Here is a 25,041-nt window from a genome sequence, read left to right on the forward strand (position 1 = left end):
AAACGAGGCGCTCGATGTTTCGAGCTGTTGGCCAAAGTAGACCGGCCAAAGGAGGCCTCGAAGAGGAATCTTTGGCCGTTATGACCCGTGTTATTCAAGCATTCAACCGTGTTACTCTTCATGCGTTGTTACAAAAAAGAAAAGAAAAATTAAACGTTCCTTTGAAACTTGAAAAGAGAAAATTTTACAAAAGAAAAATTCGTATTTCAATAAAATTTCTACTGAAATTTCACGAAAAGTAATAACAGAAATTTATAATATTCCTGCGATTGATCAGGATTCATAATTATTATAAATTTATATTACAAGAATAAGGAATAAATTTTGATAATATTTAAAAACTATATAACTTTATTAAATACTAACAAGCAAGGAAAAGAATAATTAATTTAAAGAAGGAAATAAATCGACGTTACGTATATATATATACCGGAAGTCGTTGCTTCGAACTTTTGCAGCATCCTGTAGACGCGCGCGTGGCCGTGTTTATAAACGAAGATGTTCGTATACGCGTACTTCGGTATGCAGGGCTTGCTTTTATTTACTCTCTCTCGTTCTGACCAGTCTGACGAGTGTCGTTCACATTCTCCTTTTTCCGCCGGGGCTCTCGGATAAATTACGTTTCGATATGATTTGGATTTGCGGACGTGGAAAAATACGTGGAAGGAAATTTTTTTCGAAGGGAAAACAATCCGCGAAATTAAGGTACTCACCGTAAGTAAATTCTCATTACTCGATTTCCTTTTCAATTTAAATTCGAGCGAAATTAATACACAATGTTATAAAAATTGTCGCGAAGACAACACTTGACGACAAAAGCGTAAATCTGTCTGTTTATAATCGTCGTTCTTATTATATTTCTAAGAATTTATTATTACACGTGTTCAATACACAAACCGTAGAGGACGGTTCTCACGCTCGATTAATAATCCGTAGACGAAAACATTTGCGTATCGATCGGGCATTTGCGTCGCGGACGGCGAGAGGTAAGCATCGTGGAATATTTCGTTTTCGACTATTTGGAATTTTGTGCGTAATACGTCCATCTTTTGTATTATTATCTTCAAGATCTTCAAGATACGTATAAATATATATATATAATTTCTTTAACTTTTGAAGAAAATTATATCTCGATTTATTTTTCAAGTTTCTTCAACATCCTCCGAGGTGCAACAAGATTAATTCAAGGAACGCATTGGAACACGAAATGATCGCTTCGAAGTCTCGAATAAATATTTCGATCTCTCTTCTCTCGTCCACCGTGGGATAAGATTAATATTCTCGAAAAAAGTGAGCCAATCGATCGAATCTTTCGTATCTCATCGCGAGAATCTTTCTCGAGAGAGAGAGAGAGATGAAAAGAAGGGAAACGATGCTCAAGATACTCTGATGGAACATAACTTGATGAAAGAGCGAGCAATGGGCCAACTTAACCACGTTTCCCACGCGTTACATCAACTATTCCTAGATTACATACCACTTTCGTAATAATATCACGGTGCCATTTAATCAAACGGTGCAGAAACTTTCGACTCGTTCCATCTTATCGGTTGCAGACGCGACTCTCGTTTCTCGTTTATAATAAATTCATTCTTGATCGATATCGCGACACCAGCTGTGTGTATATACGTGTTTGTGCGCGCGCGTGTGTGTGTGTACACCTTAACGAGCGTTCATTGTTCACCTGGCTGTAAGTGTGACCCAGTTGAAGAAGTAATTTCTCAACGAATGTGAACCGGCGTGCATGTGAGCGACAATGGATCCCTCCCCCCTTCCCTCCCGATACCGCGTGAGAAGAAGGAAGGAGGGAGGCGAAAATAGGAGAGAATTCGATTCGGAATCCGATACGGAAATAAACGAGGCGAAAATCGAGCCGTGAACCCGCGACATTTTTCAATTATTCAGAAGTTTTTTTCGTACGGTTAATTATTCTCCAACGGAATTGTAGAATTTCCCTTTTTCTCTCTCTCTCTTTTTTCCTTTTTTTGACGTATTATATTTATAAATATATCGCCGGATCCCTTTCTTTCGAGACTCGATCTAAGCAAAAATCGAAGATTAATTTTTATTTTATTCGTTCTGGATTCATTGTTATTTGTTCGTGAATAGGTAAATCGTGGCTAATTGTGAAGGCTAGGTGTAGTGTAGTTGAAGTACTTTCAATTTTAAAAAAATAATATTTTTTCGCCCGAACAATTATTCCGCTTTTGAGGAATAGGACTAGCTATATATATATTGCGACGTATGATGGAGAAAGTTGTGACCTTGAAGTTGACTTCGATCGAGCTGTAAATGATTTAAAAGGCGTACATGTCGAGACAAGCGCTCTCATGGCAAATTAGACGCGATGATATGAAATAAACGAGAACATATTATATGTCACGTAAATCGAAGAATACTTACTCTAGTTCTTCAATATTTTTGACACGTGTATCTAAATTTTTTCAACGCGTAATTTTTATTCTGCAAAAGCAGAAGACGATTTAGAAAACGTTTAGAAGAAAAAAAGAAAATGAAGAATTGATAGAAATACGGAATCGAAATGGAATCGAACGATGACTCGGAATTCCTCCAAGGTAGAAGAGATAAACAATTTGCGAACTGTAAATCGTTATTGGAATTTAACGTAGCGCGAATTTACGCGATAATTTACGTGTGGAAAAAGTGTGGGAGTACGAATGGAAAGATACCGTTATAGCAATTAATAATGATACGCATTCGACGCTCGAATTTGCATTAATTACAACTGGAACCCCTATTAAATAATACAAGAATTTTCCATTTCCCACGCAGAACTTTGACACGGAACTTTCCCTTCTTCGAAATAAAAATCTAAAATTTATTCGTGTTTTCAATCCATTTAGAATTGAGGAATCGTTTTCATTGCGTGCAAACTCGAGCGATGAAATGAAATCGTGAATCGCGTGGAATAGATTTCGATGATATTATTTTCATTCATTCGTTCTCTTAGATAATCAGATAAATTTATCGATCAAATCAAAAATTTCTAAATCATTCGTCATAATAACCAGATTAGAGATTTCGTTTCCATTATGCAACACGAGCATACAAATAAAAATAGATATTAATGCGATAATCTCGTAATTAATTCTACGTAGTGATGCGATTTTTCTTTTCTTTTTTTTACAAATATTATCGAGTTATTCCAATCCTTTTATCCTTCAACTGGATTAATTTTAATCTTACGCGTGATCAATTTATTATTTGCAACAAATTTTTTAAACGTGTTTATTATTTATCTTTCGAATCAGTCTCGACGTACACGGGAAATTTAATTTGCTTAGTTTCGAATAATTTGGAAGAATAAAAATAAAATCTCATGAAATTCTCATTAATGAACAACCGGTGGAAGATAATCGAACGTGAAAATTTTTACGTCAACACGGTTGAAGAGGCTCGTCTCACACGAGCCATTGCTCGTCATTTCCATTTCCCTGTGCACACGCATCATCCATGCACGCTCCATTTTGCCTTGAAAACGAACGTATGCGGCTGTTGGTCGAGATCGACAGCCCGATTAAACCGTGAAACACGCTTACGAATGCGCTCGACGCGAGCGGACGCCTGCCACGAATCCTAATGTATTTGTCCGGCCTCGTTGAAATTTGTCGAGCGTCGAGAAAACAGTTATACAACTTGGCCACTTCCTCGACGTAATATAGAAAACGGTTAGAGGAATGACGAGAACGATCATCGATCTCGAACGATCGAATCGAATCACGAATCCAAACATAGAAATTCGTCTTCTTCGAATCGTTGTTGCTCTTCAGGAGAGGAATGAATGCAAGTAACGGAATCTTATCTCTTGTTAATTTATTGTAAATTAAGGAGGGAAGGAAGAGAGAGGAAGAAGAGGGAATTCTCCAAGTGGAAAAAAAGGTAACTCAAGTTCAGTGACGCGTAATATTTTTTTCACGAACGATTAAGCGATGAAAATTTATTCGCAGGATTAATATATCAGGATTGATTTATATGGAAAAAATTCCAATTTAATTAAAAGAATAATTTTTCAATTTCTAATTTCATATCTACACTTTTGAACCATTTACAATCCAAATTACATCAGAGAAGATTTAAATTTATTATCCTGGCCAATTACACTTGACAAATGTTACACTGCTGTTGTAATTAAATTAATATTTATTCATACGTTATTATTTTACCAATAGTTTTACAATAATTCAATAACGAAGAATCGAATCAGAAGAAAGGAAAAAAAAAAGAGAAGGAGGAGACGAAACAAGAGAGCGAGCGAAATGATCGGAGACAGGTGTGTCCACGTGTTTCCTCGCCAGGCACGTGAGGTCATCATCGGGCGGTTCGTGGATCCATGGAAGGACCGGAAGTGCGTGCACGGCTACCGATTAGCGATGCGTGGCTCGATTCGATCGGCGACGCGAACCTCGACGAGAAGAAGCGACCTCGAGCGGGGGGGGAAGGCGAAAGAAGACGAAGAGGAAAGAGAGGAGCCACGATCAGGCATTGGGATGCACGGGCCATGTGCGGTTAATGGCAAAACGTCGTTACACAATGGCCTACGTATCAAACCATATTAAACAATAGGTTCGACCGGCGTGTAGGGGGACCGGAAGCAGAGGAGGAACCGTAGAGAACCGAACAACGGCCCCCTCATTGTTGAGATGCTTGGTGTCGCGGATAGTCGGTCGCCCGGTGTTTGTTTTCCATCTTTTGCCCGTCGTTAACGTGCCTTTTTATTTAAAAAAGAAGAAGAAGAAGAAGAAGAAGGATTGAATTGTTTCAAATCCGAACGTGCTTTTTGTTCAAGTTCAGTGATTTTTTTAGAAAAGAGTTTTATTTTTGTTCCTGAGTTGTTTAATGGAGGATCTCGTCGTGTTTTTGTCAGAGTAATGATCAAACGGCAATTGAATTTCTCGAGAAGAGAATTATAAAATATTCTCCGATCAACACAGGATCGTAAAAATTTGTTATTTTTAATTTTGCTGTGTGAAGAGAATTTTCGTCGAGAAGAATCTCCTCGATAAATTCGTCGAGGTGGTTGAAACTTATTCGAGCGTTCGATGAAATCCGCCGAGGCGAGGCGGTTGATCAAAATTTTCCTTTTACGGGCCATTCTGTGTCGAAGAAAGCGGGAGAGACGGTAAGGAGAGGAGAGACGGAGAAAGAGGGAAAGAGAGAGAAAGAGGAAGAGATTTTGACGTTTTTATAATCTTTCTATCCGAAGCTCGAGATTAACGGGTTTTATGCAATTCATCGCAAAAAGAGATACGGCTGAGCTTCGATCGAGATTCGTAATTTCATCCTTTTCTTCCATCGATTGCGAGCTAAGGATAGATGGCGCTCGATCTACGACTTTTTTATTTTCAAAGGGAATTGGAAATATTATCATCGACGTGTTTCTCGCATCGATGATTAAAGTAAAGAGATAAAGCCTTTAAATTCTCTCTTTCTCTTTCTCTCTTCGTTTCGAGTTGTTCATCGTTCAAATTGTTTCTTATTTTTCATCCGAAGAAATATCTTTTTCACTTGGCTCGTCCAATTAAATGTTCGTTTAAAATTGTACGAGCACGATTCTCTTTCACACGCATTCTATTTCACATGATCGATACTTTCCTACTTTCGTGGCCATGAGATTAACTTTAATATGAAACATTTATCAATGAAGATCAATAGTTGGTAGTAATTACACGGCCAGCAACGAAACTGAATTCTCATCGTTAATCGGGAAGGACAGCGAAGTTGAAACGGTCGTATAAGCGCATTATCGAACGCTGGTCTGGCTTCAAAGTGAAAAGCGAAGTTGCATTATCGAACGCTTCCCTGTCAACATTTCATAAGATCACGCGCTACTGTAACTCGATTACATAATCGGTCGTGTAATTTCTATTTTACATATTCCTTGTTACATAAGAAACACGTTTGTCGTTTACTCGAGAAGGCGTATCGATCGGTGTATAATCTTTCATATCCTTTCCTAATCGAGGATCGAGGAAATTGTTGGTGTAAAAAATTGAAAACAGTCAATTGATAAGACTTTATTTTATTATTCGTCCAATATCATCGACTGGATTTACCGTTAACTCAGTCCCAGATAAACGCGATTTTCCATCGATTTACCATCGAGCAAGTTGAAGAATATAAAGCTCGAAGCTTTATATTCTTGCGATTTACGATCGAGCTTGCGAAAACGTGACTTGAATTTCGAAGAGAAATCGTGACGAATAAAATGGTGATTTAAGCGTTTTTATTCCCGGCTTTGAATGCCGAAAATGGAAGAGAAATCGTAATGTAAAAGTGAAAATGTTCCTAACATTGATATATTAAACCTAAATATACCGGGTGTCACGATTACCAGATGGAAAAATTATTCGAAAAATGTGATATGAAGTAGGACAAAATTTCGAGATAGATAGATAAAGTCCCGAAAATTAAAAGAAAGAGACTAACTCGTGTTAAAATTAAATTCGCGCTTTCGTCTGAGAAATTGCGATTATATAATATATCAATATTTAATTTTGAAAATTAATTAATTAATTTCGTTCAAAAGGGAAAAAAGATCGTTAAAAAATTACATCGTATAAGAATGTTATTTTTTTTTTAAACTTTGAAAAAACATTCATACAACCTATAAGAAATTTCGTAACATAAATTTCCTTTTGATTATAATTAATGTTTTGCGATTTCGAATGGATATAACTTTTATGCAGTTTCCTTGAATTATTAATACGCAAGAAAAATACTAATTCTCTGGAGGCCGTCGAAACAAGAAACCTATATAACTCGTCGTAATTTATTCTTTCCCGATTCATAGAAATTGATTATTATTAACATCATAACATACGTAAAATAATCATTCAATAATTTCAAAGAGAAAAAAGTTCACGAAGAAGAAATGAACATAATAACGATTTAATATCAGACGCGATTGTTTGAATCAATTCGTGACCTATCTCTTATTTTATTTTATTTTATTATCATTTTAAGAGAAAAATGATTTGCTTTGTTATCCAAAAAAAAAAAAAGAAAATAATAACGTATTCGCTGTCTAACATATTCTTGTTCCATAATTACAAAACGATCGTACGAAATTTTTTAGTTGTATGAATGTTTCAAAGTTTAAAAAAAATACATTCTTACTCGATGTAATTAAAATTATCTAACGTAACACAATTATCTTATAATTATATTTCAGATATACCATTACGTATCTATCACACGTGATCACAATATCGAATCTTCATTGACGAGATCTTCAAGATCTCTAATTCTCTCTATTCTTTATCCCAAAGAAAAGAAGAAGAAGAAGAAGAAAAAATAGGTTTTAAATTCAGCCCAGGCCAAGTGGAAACATTCGACACATTCCGGTATACACGATCCGCAACGGCGAAAGGTTGCAGCACACGTAACTATCGGTTTGTGGCACTTTCGAAATTACGTCACACGTGCAGGCCATATCCAAAGGGGGATTCTCGATTCCTACCCACGAGAATTTCATCAATCGGCGCCGAGGGCTCGGCCAGGCAATAGCCAGATACGTCCGCGAAACGCGAACAAACAACCGTCGAAATCCCCAGTGAAAGTTCCCGGTTTAATTGACAGCCGCTTCAAATTTCTTCTTCTTCTTCTTCCTCTTCCTCTTAAGCTTCTTCTTCTTCTTCTTCTTCTCGGAAAAAAAAAAGATCTCTGGGATCTCCTACCATCACGTGGCTCGTGTGCATAACACCGAGTTTTCCCCGGTCGGGCAGGCTACTGTCACTTTCAAGCCGACAGTCAAAGCCGACACAAAGGAACGAGGCGATCGATTCCACGCCACACCGAAAATGATCCTCGGTGACCAGCTCGAAAAGTAATAATAACGTGCCACGACGAGGGGAAAAAGTTGGGGAACAGTGGAAAATTGTGGGTGGTGAGAAGGGAAAATTGTGATTCGAAGAATCTCATCTTGACCTGGATCTCTTTCTGAACAGAAATCGGAGATATATAATCATAAGAAGAAGATTTGTTAAGAGGATTCGATCTTCGAGGATAATCGTGTACAAAGTTTCGAAGAGTATTCACACGTGTATACCTATAACAAGACTTGGATCGAGAAGCCAATCTATCGGATGAGTGATTGCGGGCAAAATCGAATATCTGCACGGAGAAGCTAGTTTCGGGAAGGTGGACCGCAAAATCAAGGGTTTAATTATATCGGATACAGAAAGAGACAGAGAGAGGGACTGGCTACAGAGAGGCGAGAAAAGCTGCTGTTGATGAAATTCATCGTAAAAAACTGGAAATCAGTGAACCACCTCTGAGGTGGAAGAAAGAAACGCGTGGAAGAAAAAAAATAGGATCGTAAAACCAGTTAATTCGAAACTCTGAAGAAACTCTTCTGTCGGGCCAATCTTTCGGAAAGATGCAGAAGTAAACAAGAGAATTAATCGTCGAGAGGCTTAAAAGACGAATTAACGAAAGGAGATAAATTATCCTGTCTTATCACGTGTAGTTTTTAATTGCAAAGAAAGTGATATTCGTTGTGCATGCAGGAAGTATACGGTGACCAAAACATAAGTAACAACACACAAGCAAAAGATCGTTTTCCTTTTTTCTTCTTCCTCCCATTCGATTCATTCGCGATTTATGAGTTATGGATTGCACGTTGTTGATCTCGCGGAAGTTTATGTGTTATATATATTCGTGACAGGAGCTTGCATCATCTAGACCTCGAATCTCTCTCTCTTCCCCTCCCATCTTTTTTCCTTTTCTCTCCAAGTTGGACGAGTCGCGTAAGAGACCAAGTTTTCGATCGAGAGTTGATCGAAAGTGAAAAGAAAAATGCTTGCCTACGTGTCGAGTATCATCACAACGTTATTGTTGGAGGGTGAAAGGGTCGTCCCTGGACAGGAGAAATACAACATGGCGACGTTCATGGTGCTCTTCCTGTTGATCACCATCGAGGTTGTCGTCGTGAAGGTTGTCACGTCCGACATGGAGAGGGACGAGGAGAGCCACGCCGGTTTGAGAGCTGCTGCCACTTTTTTCGACCGAGATTGATCCACGTCGATCATCGTTTTCCCCGTTTCATCCCTATCATTAGGGATAGAAGTATCGTGAGAGATATGAAGTGATGAAATTTGTACAGTGATATTTTTTTTATCATCTTCCCGTGTTATTTTCCATTTTCGACGATTTAAATATTCCGCTCCCGCTTAATCTCTCTCCCTAATTTTTAATCTAATCATTCCTCGATGTAAGAGAGAACGAAAGTGTATTACATCATCGGTATACAGCGTTCGTAATTCGTTTTATTTATTCGGTTACAGGAAATTGATAAAGTTCATGCTTGGTTTACAATTCTTGCAAGAAAAGAAAAAGAAATTAGCAATCAGAGATAGCGAAAGTACACGTGATTTTATCGAGATCAACTCGTGGAGATGCGAAATAAAAATAATAAATCGGAAAGGTAGAAATTTGAGAAAAATTGGAGAAACGATTGAACGATTGAAAAACATGTCCGCAAGGATGGATGTGGCACGCGAGGCGGAGGAAAATAATCGAGGCTCGTGGAAATTAATCCTGTAATCTCTTGTATCCGTTTTCACGATTCTGAAAATCAAGGTCTATAATTATACGGGCGAAAGTGGAACAAGGATTCTTTCGGAAGAAATCGCTCGAAGAGATCCGATCCCCTGCCCGATTGCGGCTTCGGAACAGATCGAAAGGCGCGAAATTATTCTCTCTAACGTCTGGCGTTGTGCAATCGAGCGGTTGTCATGGAAAGTTAGCTGGATTTGATATATACACGCAAGAAAGCATTTCGAAAGTATATTTATTTAGACTTGTTGGGTGTTACGTAACGATGCGTGCGAGTATTGCGCACGGTTATGCGCCGAAGTTTTTTTTTAACCGTGCAACCACTGTGTCCCATGTAATTCACGACGCGCCTATAATGTAATTCCAGGCTTGGGCATCCTTTGTCGTCTTATTTCTCTTTTCTTTTCTCTCTCTCTTTTTTCGTCGTGATTTCCATTTAAATTATCTCGATAATTTTTTAATTTCCACGAAATTTGATTCTTCATCAGAATAAAAAAATTCAACTTACTTTTCCTATTATTATTCTCGAATAATAAAATAATGGGATTATATTTAAGATTGAACGATACGTGCCCGAGCCTGTTGTATTTTTATCTAAGTTAGGAAGATGATCAATTGTAAACGTTAGTGTTAAGTAACACGTATATACATATCGAGGTCATTTTATGATGATATAATAAAATTCTTTCATTCACGTGTATGTTTTAATGCTACTCCTTGTCATTTCCATCGAGATAACAATACGCAAATAAGGAAGTAGTAGTGGTGGTGGTAGATAGGAATAATAGATAAGGAATTTGACACGAACAATTTGAAAGAGAATGAGAATGGTATATTTCCATGAAGGATTTCGCTGGTGATAATTTATATCTTTAATTTAACGTTGCAGGAAATCCGGGGACTCGAAGGAGGAGGACAGGAATGAAATTCCTGTGGGCGAGAATCGTTGCGCCTGTTGCCTGAGGCCACTTTATCTGGGCCGCGGGGTTCGTTGCAAGGATTGCGGTGAAAAATCGTGCAGAAAAGGCTGCTCCCGTTTCGATCCCTCGGACAACGCTTGGCGTTGTATCTTTTGCCGTCAACAAAGGTTTCTCCCAGCAAGGAATTGCGTTTAATTCTTAATACAATCCTTGACGCAATTCTTAATTTTCTTCTCGTTACTTTGTCCAATTAATTTGTATTGTAATTTGTTTCCGTGTAAAATACTCGTTTCTTTCTTACGAGAGAAACGTGAGAGATTTATCGAATGAAAACGTTGCCAGGAATTGGTTGGAGAGGCACGGACTCGAGGCGTTCGGTGGATCGATCAGTCAGGAAGATCTACGTTTCTACTTCAATACGGCAAAATCAAGGGTTTACGTGGAAGGTTTGTTCATCGAATACGAATATTTTTTTTTTATTATTATTATTAAATTTAATTATTTCTGTTTTATTGAAATTAATTCGATAATATCAAATTATCGCATTCTCGAAAAGGTTGGTTAATTCGATATTGCATCTTCGCACTTTTAATCGTACGTATACGATTCCTGCTGTTAGAAATACGCGCAGCAGTGGTTCTCAAACAACAGTGGGTCGCGAGAAGAAATATTCAATTTCTGACACAACGATATTACGAAAGGGGATCACGATTGAAAAAAAGGATTTAGAAGACAAAAGAAGTAAGATTTGTGGAGAAATGTCTGCGATTACCTATCTTTTCATTTACATATGCATACTGGAATATAAATCTGCGTGTAAATCGTCTAACGTGTTGACACAAAAGTATAACATCGTTCATCGATCCTAAAACTGTGCAACTATTTTATCGATAGGAAAATCGTTGTAACGTAATCGTTACAATTGTTTATTGGAAATGATAGTCTGAAAGTCATTATACAAGAGATCATATTATATATAAAGAAGAAAAAAAAAAAGAGACTCGTATCGAGAAACTGGTTTCCTTGGTAAAAAGCGATGAAACTATTTCAATTAATACGTGTTTGAGAGGGGGGAAAAAAGGCAGGAGGACAAACTTGTTTCTTCCATTATTTCCATCGTGTAATTGTTATTATACAACGATTTATTGGGATATAAAAAAAGACGTTTCGCTGTTGGAAAAAGTTTTGTTAAATTTGATCGAACAAATTGCAATCTTTTATTCGATCTTCTTCTTGTCATCACACACACACATATATATTTACACAGTTATATATATTGAAGAAAAGATAGACAGAAATCCTTGCAAATTTCTTAATATATTTAAAAAAAAAACTTCGATAATTGCCAAGAAGAATTTAATTAATTAAATTCCATATATCGAATGAATAAAGGCGTGAAAAATGAAAATGTTCAAGCGGATTTCCAAGTTGAAACGAATCGTCGAAATCGTCATATCCATCTCCGAGTTCCCAAGAAAATCGATCCGACGATCTCCTTATAAATAATGCAGGTTTCAAGGCGACACAGGGTGGAGCATTCCTACGTGTTCCTCGCTAATGCGGCGATCCCGGGGAATGGGAACCGGGGAACGATTGTCCACGGTTGAACCGGCCGCTCGATAATGGATCGTGGACAATTGTTTCGCAGTTGGGAGGAGATTGATTTGCAGGCCCGTGAGCGCGGTGAACGATCGACGAATCGGTTACACGGTGCGCATACGTGGCGCAGGGAAGGGAATTTAAATCGGGGAATTTAATCGGCCGGTTTCGCCGTATTCGAATTTCCACGACTCGAGGGGAGGTAACGTTCTTGTGTAACGAACATCTGGTCGAGGTTGATTAAACCTTTAACGGAACGATTAATCGCTCGAGTGGGAACGTGTTTACTTCTGATATCAGCCTTTGTTGCTCGTTGTTATCGATGATTAGAGGAAAGTTTGTGAAATATTGTTTATCGAAGTTTTTGTTAGTAATCAATGGAGATATATTTTTAATCGATGATTAATAATTATATCGGTGAAACAATATTTGTGTGGAATTAAATTTTTCGATCGAGCTTGTTAAGAAGATACACGTGGTCATTCTTTTTTATTTTTGAAAATATTGAATCCAATTGAAGCCTCGACAAGAAAATTTGATTTTGATATTCGCCAAAAACTTTTTATTTTCTGCCTAAAATTTCAAATTGCACGGTTCGAGGCTAAGAGATTATCCTTTCCTTCTTGAATCCGTTGTTCAAGAACGGATTAACGAATATAAAAGTTCCATTAATTAACTTGAAGTATAAAATAAATCGGAGAAGAATGGATTAATCTCCAAATTATTCGCGATATCGAGAGAAAAAAAGAAGAAGACGAACGCGGCAATTTGTCACAGGTTTGCACCGAAACTGATCTTAAATCTTGGAGATTTAATTTCAAAGGCTAATTGGACAGGATCTGTGTAAAAGTGGAGATCGGTCGCGAGGAGAAAAAAAATAAAGGAAAACGAAATTAAGCCCGGATAGATAAAAGGATGAGAAAGTCTCTGTGGAAATGTTAATTGTCGATGGAATCTGCGTCTCGAGCCGCCGCCATTCCCCGCAATTCCCGGCCCGACCGTCCTTGTTCCTAAGCCAGAAAAGTCGTGTAACGGAAGAGGCAACAATAAGAACAGGTCGCGAAAATAATCTCACGGTGGATTCGTTGCAATGCTCATTGTTCGCCCCGCGCAAGCGTACGCGATCTTTTCCGCGTGAATCGTATCGGGAACGAGGCTGTTGGGACGATAAAAGTTGATAAATTCTGCCGAGGTGGAAGAACCGTGGAAAGGTTCTTTTCGAAAAATCGAACATTTCGTTTGCCAGGATGAATTCCTGATCAGAAATTCCTCGCCTGCCCCGTTACGAATAACCGGCGGCCTACGTGGAACTTATGATGCGGGTCAACTCTGTAGTATCGTGACTCTGGTTGACAAGAAGCTAGATCCTCGTGTTGGCGAGTTCCGTCCATTTTTGCCTTCTTTCGTCTCGTCGACGATTATCTTTACGATGCACAGAGAAAAAAGGAGAAGAGAGAAATAAAATAACGTTGGTCGAAGAGGAGAAACAATCGAGATTTTTGCTAGAAATTGTAGTAGAGAGAAGAGAGATCGAGGAAATATTTGGATTTATCCTTTGATTCTTGAAATTGTAGAAAAAGAAAGAAGAGAAATACAATAAGAAAATAAAGGATCGAGTTCTTTTGTAAATTCTTTTTCTTCTTCTTAATCGCAACGCGTGTCACAACGAGAAGTTACGTAAGCGTTTAAGAAACTTTCTCGAGGTAATTTCGAACAAGTTTGAAGGAAGCTTAAAGGATTCTTTCGTGGCTTCCTTAAAAGTTTAAGATTAAATTTTTAACTTCTCGTGTATGGAATACAAGATAATGAGAGAAAGATGAGGGAATATGAATTGAATTATACAGAATTCTGTCTCGAAGGGGACAGAATAGTTCATTTGTTTCGTGTACCATGGACGCATCAGGTTTCTTCGTTTCTACAAGGTCTATTCCAAGGATCTGTTTCTTTCGCCAAACATGGTCAGAGCACGATCGTGGCGAACAGTTTTGTCCCTGTTCGTCGTTTTTCGCGAGCCGAAAGATCCACTCGCTCGTTATTTCTTCTAGGAAACCGGCGACGATCCCGCCGCATTCCGCCGCGCGAAATTTCAGAAAACCTGATCCTCCTCCCATCCGATGGATGAAATTCTTATCATCCCGTTGACAACGAGAAGCGAATTTTCGATTTTCTTTTCTTTTTTCTTTTTTCGAACGATAAACAAACGTGTTTTAGAAATTTTGAAAAAGATCTTTGATTTTTGAAATTTCAATGGATAAAAATACTGCTTCCATATAAATAATTCTTTGCAAGAGATTTAGAATAAATAAGGAAGTGGATATTTTATAATAAATTTTTTCCAATATATTTTAAGGATATATTGACGTATATCTTCGCCAAAGGATCGATATTTCCACGAGATCCATATTTTCTCTTTATCTTACACAATCACCTCACATTCTCTGTCTCGACATCACCTCAACTTATTTTCTCAAATTTTAATACATCCTCTTCTTCTAAAATACACTTCCCTTTATTATAAACGTATTCCCTCGACACATTCCTACAAATTTTACTTTAATACTTTTACGTTTTTTTTAATTCTCGTACAGTTATTCAAGAGCATACAATGTTGTTCCTTTTTAAGAGGGAATAAACGTACGAAAATTGAATCTGAATCGTGAGGGAAGGGAAGATCGAGGAAGGGAAGGATCCATGGATGGATCGAGGAGAAGATTAGAGGCCGAACGAGGCCTCAAATTCCTGTCGGTTTTGGGGCCGCTCGCAAGCGGAACTGCCGCGCGCCTCATCGGTCTTATTGTCTCCGGGCCCGAGGTGGCGAACCTCAGTTCTGCTCCAGTACTCTTGGAAGTAACATCGCGCACTCCCGTAATCCTTTCCTTACCTCTTTCTCTCGCCGAGCCATCCCCGCGAAACAGATCCCCGTGAAACGAGTCGCGAACTCTTCTTAATCGAACTTCGTCTCCCTTCTCTCCCTTAATTCTCTCCGTGCTCTTATTTTCGGTATTTAAAAAAAAGAAAAAGATTTGCTCGTTCGGGCGTTGTGTAACCGCAAGGTGATTGTCAGGGTCCAAGGCGAGGTGGAGGATCGTGTATATATGTATGTATCGATAATTGAAACGTGCACGCGAAGGACGGAAGTCGGACGGACGGACGCGCGTGAAAGCAGGTCTCGTTGGTGAAAATCGACGAGGGGGGAAGACGTGTTTTCTTTCAGTTCTTTTTTTTTTCATCTTCTTCTTCTTCATCTTCGAGTGGAAAAAACGAGGAGGAGGAGGAGGAGGAGGAGGAGGAGGAGGGCCGGAGAAAAAGAAAGGTGGACGGTCTCAGTCGTGGATGAAGAGAGGTTCGAGATATAACCGGTTTTGCGGCGTTTAGAAATGGAAAATACCCGACAAGGACGGCAGAGGCGCGCGAAAGTCGCTAATACCTAATCAAGAATGAGGATGGATCGAAGGGATTTGGAAACGTTTGGGGGAACGCGCGTTTGAAGGAGGAAGGGAAGGGGAAAAGTTGATTGGAAAAGAGATTGTGAGAATTTTTTCTCGCTTACTTTTCTAAACATTTTCTCTCGTCCGTTCAACGAACGTGCTGTTATTTGCTTAGCTATAGCGGGAGGGGTCTACGAGAGGAGACTCTTTCTCGAGGAATCTTCGTCGAGTATTTAAAAAAAAATTGCAAGTGGAACTTTGAAAATTTTCTCAATTTTCAAATCCTCACCGTAACGAAAAGGAAAAGCAAACTAAGATAGACTTAAAAGAAAAAAAGAAAAAACTTGAATAAAACTTGTTTGGAGAAATTTAAAAAGAATCGTTTAACAGAATAATAATAATAATTAAAAATTGCATAATACGAAAGAATGCTCATCAACGCTCGAACGAATAAAAACTTTTCCTAGAAACGCACAGATTTCCCCGGGAGAAAAATTATCCTATCTGGCGACAATGATCGATGGATAGGAAGGGGAAAAGAAAAAAGGAAGAAAAAAGGAAATAAAAAAAAAAAAAAAAAAAGGGAGCATAGAGGATCATCGAGAAGGTTGGAGAAGGTTGTATCTTAAATCCGCCGGAAGGCGAGAGGTACGACGCGCGCACGGTGGGAGGGGCGATCACGAGGAGGAGGAGGAGAGGATATATCCTCGAGCAAAGATCGATGTCTGTTCGCGCTCGAGCGGCCTCGAAGCCGCCGTGTGATAACTGATAAATATACCGGTCTCTCTTGCGGTACCCGGTTAAGAGAATGCGGTTACAAACGCGAAGGGGGAAAAAAAGGACCACGGTGGTAGATCTTTAATGGTCGTCGATACTTTCGTTTAGAAAGCGCGGCCGGCCGTGTCAGTTGGACGGGGATTCGCGATCGTGCCGCGTCGTTCCCTTCGAATCGATACCTCGAATCGTCGCGCGCCGATTTCGACCACCGGTCGGCCATTGTAAACAAACCGTCCGTTCTTTCTTTCTTTCTTTTTTTTTTCGAAAAATATGCGCGCCGACACGCGCTCCGATGAATATTCGTTTCGACGAAGGGAGAAAGTTTCTGCCGCGTGAATGAGTAAGTTGTTCGTGGAGGGATCTTCTTTTTTCTTCTTCTTCTTTTTTTTTTTGATTTTGATAAAATTTTTGTTTAGTAGTTTTTTTAATCTCGAATAAATTTGACGATTTTCTCCCATTCGATTTCTTTATTCGTTTGTTTTTAAAGTTAAATTTATTTTTTTTTTTTCTTGTAATAAGTGTAAAAGAAAATTGTAGAAAGTTTTCACAGTGCAATGGAAAAATAATTCGTTAGAATTGTCTGGAATATTTTTGTTATTTTTTAATAACAATGAAGGAGTGTGACTTGAATTCATATTGAGAATATTCTTCGTAATTTTGATTTCAAATGGAATTTTTCACGCATTTTACCCCGGGATATCGTTTATGTAGATTTTTTTCTTTTCTTTTTTTTGATAAATTCTCGATTATCTATTCATTGAAAATGGTTAATGGTTTTCGTATCTCCGTGAAAATTAATAGCGAGACTTGAAAACCGAAGGTCTTTTTTTTTTTTTTTTTTTTTTATCTTGCAATAGAATATTCATGATAAGGTAAAAGTAATGTTAACGATGTCAGACTTATGCTCGTTGACCCACTTTAAAATGAAATCGCAGAGACAGCTGTTCATCGCCAGCAACGAGTTATTCTTCCTTTCGAGATGTGTAAAGATTCGAAGAGAAGGATTAGAAGTGGCGTGATTAATTAAAGGCAAATAATATCGACTCGATTTATCTAGTTTCCGCTTCCTATCGAAATCATTAAACCGCGTTTTAGAGAGAAATGAAGGAATATAATTAACGAAACTACTACGAGAATGTTCTTATAACACGAAAATATTTATAACGAAGAAAATATATGAATTTAATCCCACTGTTCGGTTAAATTGTAATAATAATTTTTAACGAATATCGCACTAACGTTTGATTCTTTCTTCCAGGAGTGGAAAATGCAGCTACCAGTTCGGTACAAGATTTGGCCGCGGAGAAAGAAGAGGCGAACACGATGGAAACCTTTCGAGATTTTGTCGAGAAGATAGTGGTTGGTTTGATCGGCAACATGGACGTGCCGATCAATCGTGTGGTATATCATCATTCGCCGTGTAAGTTGAAACACGTAGGACATGTTGTACAAGCACGTGAGTTGTTTCTATCTATCACTAGTGCACTCGAAAATTTTACCCCTGTGTTATTAATTTTTTTTTCTTTTTTTTTTCTTTCTGAATTTCGAAATAGATTGAGAAAGGAAACGGAGGGAGAATGATGGAAACTCATCCAAAAATTTTCTTGCATTCTTCTTTTTTTATATTTTATAACGAGTAAGTCAAAAAAACGTGTGCTTATTTCTTATAAAATATAACGAATAAATAAAAACAATGCTGTTATCTGCAGAAGAGCACGTCGAAGCAAGAAAATTGCTGCTCACCTATCTGGATCTATCTTATAATTCCTTTCTCGGTCTGAGAAACTGGTGATATTTCTACCAGATGCGTGTCTGTCCACTATACTTTAACAATTAACTGCCGACAACTCTCGATCGCTTTTTTCCCGTCCACGATCCATCTTTAAAATCGCGGCGTTGCCCGCTTACCAATTAACTTACCGAGTATCTCGATTGCTTCTTTGACGCTTGGTTGCCCCGAACCAAACGTTTCTTTTGCGAAAATAAAAGTTGAAGGAGAACGCGTGCACAGGGTATTTCATTTCGCATCGAGATCGCGAAAGACGCGGAGAATTACGAATGAAAAAAAAAATGGAGGAAAGATTACATTGGGATATATCGCGTGGCGATTAATTGTCTCGTTTCTCTTCTTCTTTTTTTTTTTATAATTTTTATTTTTAACGGGGAAGAATGAAACTCTCGTTTGAAACACTCTGTAGCAATTAAGCGAATGTAACAGTACTTGATGAAAAGAAACAATCGCGACGTCCAGTTTATATAATTGCACGTTTCCTCGCATGAACTTAACCGTCCGGCTAACTCTTGTTTAATAGATGGCAAGCTTTTGGAAAAACACCTTGTACCCTTGATCGATGCACTCGCGAGTTTGGCTATAGTACTGCAATCAGCTTTAGAGAGTAAGTACTCTTTTATGTCTCTCATATTGCTAACATAAAATAAACTCTATGTGTTGGCATGCATTGTTTTATTTCATAATCAATTAAATTTATTATTATAAGATTGTTTTAAAACAATCGTTCTTTTTATTACTTGGGCATATAATTTTGATAGATTATTAATTTCGCATTAAAAATTAAGCATTTTGCAAATAAGCCATTATTAGAGTTATTTTGAAAGAATGCAAGCCTGAAAGTCGTAAAGAAATAAAAATCTGACGTGCATAAAATTTTGATAAATATCGAAATATAAATCGTCTCGATCTTTTTGAAGAAATAGACAATTTGTATGATGAAAAGAAGAAGAAGAAGAATTTTTAAGATGATTGTGTTAAAACTTTTTTTTCTTTTTAAAAGAAATCAAAATTTTCTTTAAAATTCACGTACACGCGTTTCAAAGCAGCACCCGTTCATGATTTTAAGATCGTCGCACCGTTGCGCAGCAATGTAGAACAGGTTGCCTGCCTCAGGCGCCCAAGCATTTCCATTCAAATAACATACATACAGGCGCACTTTTCGAAAACGACTCGTAACGCGATACAATCTATCTTTTTCTGAAACACGCGTTTCACGATTTTTTATGATCGTAACAGTAATTTGTTCTAAAACTTCGTGTCTCTGAGCATTACTTCACTACGTAATCTCGATATAAAATTCATCCATAAAATTAAAATATTACATTAACTAATAATTTTGAAGTAAAAAATAATATTAATGATCGTTTAAATAAGAAACGTGCGTAATATAGTTAAATTTAATCAATTAATATTCGATTTAAATATAAATGATCGTTTAAGCGAAAAATATACATAATTCATCTTTTTTTTTCTTCTTTTTTTTTCACATTAAACGTAATCATTCGATGATAAACGATCTAATATTCGAATGAGCTGACTTTGCAAGTTATTAGCAAGAAAAAAATCATTTATTTATTATTTCTTTTTTTCACATTTTTTTTCTTTATTTTCTCACGAACTTTAATATGTATTTGAAATCGATGCAGCTGTAAAAAAAAAAAACAAAGAAACTCATTCGATGTATATGATTTTTTCCAATAAATAAAATAAATCCAATATTAAAATAATTTTTCTAGCGACTTTGTACGGTTAACGTTAATTGAGGAAATTTTTCATTGAATCGTTGAATAATGGAAATGATAATGGAAAATATGCGAACAGAAAACGTAAGATTCGAGAATAGAAAATGGAAAGAGAATACGAGAGGAGGATGGATTCGAACGTCCTTTGATAGACTCTCCATCGAAAAAAATAGCATTTTATCGGAATAAATTCACTCTTTCTCGTTTCTCCTTTCGCTAAAAGGATTTTGATCGGATGTGGAATGACTCGTAATTCGAGAAATTGGACGAAAGAGATAAAAGGGCTCGATTTGAAGGAGATTTGTGGTCTTTTTAAAGAAGAAAAAAAAATTATAACAAATTGGTACATCGCGTTAGTATCAGAGTTAAAAGGAACGATTATATGAATTATATGATAAAATTTCGTGTGTTTCGTATTCATATATGATTTAGGTATATTGTAAAAGAAAGAATATAATTTAAATAAATTACCAAGTTGTATAAAAAACGACATAAGCTCGACGTATAAAAAATACATATTTGCATGGATCTTCGAATCGAAAAACGTGCATGTAAAAATTACGACATGTACGCTCGTTTACATATCCTTTACGTAAAATGACTTGCCGAAAATATTTTTAAACTGAACTTTTTTAATGTTATAAAATAATATTTAATTTGAATATGTATGGATCCATGCAGCACATTTAGAATTAGATGAATGGTGATAGAAGTACAAACAAGGAATATATTAATGATTAAATGATTGAGAATTAATTACTATTAATTTTGTGTCAATTATTATATTTATCAATATTTTATAAATTTTTAAATTGTGATAGAAAAAAAAATAATTGGCATTAATTGATTCACAATTTAAACATCATTTGAATAAAATATTTAAAAAATAATTAGAATAATTTATAATTACTTAAAATTAGAAAATTATTATACGTATTAAGATAGTGATTTATTTCAATGGAAAAAAGATTTGTCTCTAGTAAATTTTTATTTCAATAGTTATTCCTTGAATGTTCAATGTTTTTCAAAAATATGAAGCGAAGATTTTATAAAAGTATCTACACCAATGTTATTTTGAGACTAATATTGAATTTTCTTTTCATTCTTATTTTTCATCAAACATTTTAATTCGTTTGAGAACAAAAATAAAGAACGCATCGTGAATTATTTAAATATCTTGCTGTACGAATTTATCGAATGATCTAATATGCAGATTTCCTAAAAGACCATAACCTTTCGATATGCATCATTATTTTCAATTCAAACTATTTTTAAGGAAAATTTCAACGTTTATTCGTTTCAATAATAACTGCATTACCATTGTAGCATTGTTCTTTATAAAAGTATGAATGAAAAGAAATCACAAGTGTCTCACTATTGTGAAAAGGTCAATCAAAAAAAGCTGATCTTGCGTTAATAATAGAATCACTAAAAAAGATTCAGCTACTAATATTTCCCCTTCCTATAAATTCTATTTTCTGTAGCGTCATTCGTCATTTGTATTCACACTATATATATTTCAAAGTCTAAGTTCGCCATCTCGTGTCACTTGTTTGATTATCATTTTCTTTTTTTCTTTTTTTCTTTTTTTCTTCTTTTTTTTTCTTTTTTGTACACGTGTTGATATTACATATTACACGTTACCACATAGATATAAAAGCGTAACGATATATATTTATGAGCAGAAATTATTTCAACACGAAATTAATCACCTATTGAGTTTTAATTCGTTTTAGTTTATCTCATTGATTAATTTTTTAAGTAATTTTTTAACTTTTATTTCACCACATACGGTACACTCGCTTACACTTTGCACGAATATTCGCGCGAATTAATTTTTTTCCTTTCCTTTTTTTTTTTTTTTTTTTTTCTTTTCTAAAATGAATCATCCTCGATATCTCGATCGAAGGACTATCTAAAGCGAAACAATGGTGGGTATAACGATCTCGAAACAATAATCTTAAATAGCTTCTTTGTAGGTTACATAAGAAAATGAGTCAACGGGATCGAGAGAGAAAAAAATTTACCTTATCTTTATTCCGGAAAAGATCACTTTTTTTGCTCCTCCTCCTCCTCCTCCTTCCACCGATAAAATTAAACGATTAAATACGCGTTGAATATTATTGAATTTAATCACACGTCCGGTCGTTTCGAAGGAAACTTGGTTTCATTGAATTTTTTTCAATCAAATTATTATCTACACATTATTATATTTAAAGGCTATCGGCTATTCATAACTTGAACTTGAATATTGATAACACGATCGAAGAGTTATTTACAATCTTTCCATTTTAAGATTAAGTTGAAAAAAGAAATGATAAAAATAGATCTAAATTAATAATAAATATCGAAGAATACAAATGAGATACCAATATTAAATTTCGTAATGAGCATATATTTTTGTTTATTGCAATTTTAATATTCGTATAAATATAATTTTAATATTATAATCCAATTACGGGAGCATTAGTTAAATATAACACAATTCTTGTAAATTGTCCATTTTATTGTTACGTGGAAAATTTATATGTGAATTTCTTTCATCAATATTTATCACGCACAATTTTGTCGATGCATTTGCATACAATGAACCGGCTCCTTTCTTCGATTATTACAGTTTACACAATTCGATTAAATAGAACGAAGTTGTGTACGATTGTTTTTCATTCCTCCACGAACGTTAAGTTCCCATTTATCGTTCTTAATAAAATTTGACGTCAACGACATCTTTATGCGGTTCAATAGATACACATCAATTGTTCTGCATTCTTAGGAATTTTCTTTAATTAAAAAAAATTACTTAATTCCTTCGTCAAATACTAATATTTGCATTAAATTTTTCCCCTTTCGAACTCGATATTTCAAATTCGCCTCGTCAATGAAATGAATAATTCATCATAATTTTTTTCTATCCTATATATCGATGCAATTTCGTCGAAAATCTTTTAAAATCGTTTAGAATCCTTCTATAAATTTCGAAAAGTTTCTAAACTTTTTTAAATTCCAGATCCTTTCTTCGACTATCAAGAAGGATCTCGAGATTTGTCTTAATTAAAAATCTCCTAACACAAACGTAAACGAAAAAAAAGAAAGAAAGAAAGAAAAAAGAAGGAGAAGAAAAAAACAATCATCAATAATGCAAAAATACATCACGTGACAGATCGTGTGGCAACGATCGACGTCTCACGGAAACGGACGTCTGTCGATTTTAGAAAATGTAGGTTCCCTCGCAAAAGTATCCCCCACTAAAAGGAAGCCGTACCGAGCGGCGTATGTGGGGTACGTCGGTCGTGTATCAGGCTGCTTTGGCAAAGACGCACAGTCGTGAGCGGCGCAGGCCTGCGATTACACAAACACACGGCGATCAGTTTATTCTTCAAGCTGGTTGCTCGTTCCACCGTTACATCGCGCGTCACATCGTTGCTTTAAACTTAGAGAAGTTAAATTCTCTCCGATTAAAAAAAAATTCTCTCGCGAGATAGAACCGGCGGCATGGTGTTGTGCGAACGATTATCAACGCGTGGCCAGATTTACCCCTTTTGAAAAGCAAAGCACGAGTCCAACGAGTGAAAGTGATTAAATAATTAATTATCTGAAACAACAACGAGTGTGATTTCGATAATAATAAGTAAGCATCGTGGATGTAATTATCTTGTCACGACGAGAGATACACAGAGAGAGAAAAAGAGAGAGAGGGATCATGGAAGAGGATTTTAATCCCATTTTCGAAAAAAGGATTAAAATTGGGGGATGCGCAACGTGTGTTGACTACTACGTGTACGTAATTGCAATAGGCCGAGCTAGCTTGCTTGTTAATTGCAATTGCTCGCAACATAAGATATCGAAACGGAAGGCGTGAAGAGGAAAGAAACCGAGCCGATGAATCAATATCTGCTATTTAGCTTTGCCGCGTTCTCTTTTAATTACCTCCTTGGCGAGTGAATGGAGGCCTCCTCCCCCCTGCCTTTGTGATGTAAACACCATGTTGTTTCCCTTCTGTTCAACCGTGAACAAACACCTCTCTTCGTCGATGGTAACCCGTATCGTATAAAAACCCATAAACTCTTTTTCACACGTCTTCTTCCTCTTCTAAATCTAATCTAATCTGAAGCGATGTATTTACTTTATTGTGCGTGAGGTAATTTACAATTGTTGATATAATTTTCTTTCCTCACCATTGTAATTCGAGCTTCGTGATTCTTTGTATCCTTGGTTCTTAATCTAATCGAATCCAAAAAGGTTGAAATCGTGTCTTCGATAATTCAGATACTGATCAAATCGATAATGAAACAATGTTCTCCTTTTTTTTTTTTTTGCTCTCCTTTTTGTAATTTGTGACGCGAAAAAAAAAAGTTAAAATCGTTTTTTAATTCAACCGTTAATCTAATCTGAGAAAAATTAAAATCGTATCTCAGCTGGTCAGATATCTTAGTAATTACAAGCCATTTGATATTAATCGACAATAATAGAATTTGTTTTCTCCTTTTCATTTTTCTCTGCAATTCTATTTACGTGCTGATTGTTCCATTACAATATCTATCGTAGAAGGCATTGACGACGCATTGGAAAAACGGCATTGGATAATTGGCTTTGATGAAGAAGGAAAAGTGGGAGAAACGTGACGAAGCCATGCGTCGTCCGTTGGATGATCTTCAACTCGAAGCGAGTTTAAACTTTTTTTTCTTTTCTTTTTTTTTTTTTTAATAAAAAGAAATCTTCCCATAATTTTTCAATGAACAGTTACATAAAAATAATCTGTGGATAATTTTATATAATTATGAATAATTTTTACGTTTAAATTAATGAATATCTTTTTTCCACTTTTCTTCGTCACAATTTTATCTCGGTAATATATTTTTTTTAATAATTCTCGTTTTTAAAATTAAAAATGTATAGGTCAATGCGATTATATAGTAATTATTAGGATAATTAGTACGATAGTAAAAATATTAAATGTTTCTAACTGTGTCTCGTGCTAGTTAGTAAAAAAAAAAAACTGATAGTGATTTCACGTAGCGGTTCGATTAACACTGCAAGACATATTAGAGAATAATAAGAATAATTAAATAATTATTTGCGATGCAATATATTATAATATTTTTTTTATTATATTTGTACTTTTATTTTCTATTGATTTTTTTATTTTCTATTTTTCTTTTATATTCTTTCCCCCCCTTAAATTTTTATATTTAAATCGATTAAATTTC

The 25,041-nt window shown here is 36.1% G+C and overlaps 1 protein-coding gene across 14 annotated transcripts in view; it reads left to right on the forward strand.

Moving 5' to 3' along the window:
- The window catches only part of LOC725732, a 44,991-nt gene that overhangs the window by 3,515 nt on the left and 16,435 nt on the right, over positions 1 to 25,041 (forward strand). For 6 of the 14 annotated variants that reach the window (XM_026440948.1, XM_026440955.1, XM_026440957.1 and 3 more), the window contains 4 exons: positions 10,466 to 10,663; positions 10,839 to 10,942; positions 17,559 to 17,756; positions 18,613 to 18,696. In XM_026440948.1, the coding sequence (XP_026296733.1) occupies positions 10,466 to 10,663; positions 10,839 to 10,942; positions 17,559 to 17,756; positions 18,613 to 18,696 (584 nt within the window). Of the gene's footprint in view, positions 1 to 3,787; positions 3,901 to 4,812; positions 5,141 to 10,465; positions 10,664 to 10,838; positions 10,943 to 14,935; positions 16,641 to 17,310; positions 17,330 to 17,558; positions 17,757 to 18,612; positions 18,697 to 23,132; positions 23,463 to 25,041 lie in introns of those variants that run through there. The other 8 variants (XM_026440949.1, XM_026440954.1, XM_026440950.1 and 5 more) reach the window with 7 other exon arrangements.

This window comes from Apis mellifera, linkage group LG5 (genome assembly GCF_003254395.2).
Source record: "Apis mellifera strain DH4 linkage group LG5, Amel_HAv3.1, whole genome shotgun sequence".
Classification (NCBI taxonomy): Eukaryota; Metazoa; Arthropoda; class Insecta; order Hymenoptera; family Apidae; genus Apis; species Apis mellifera.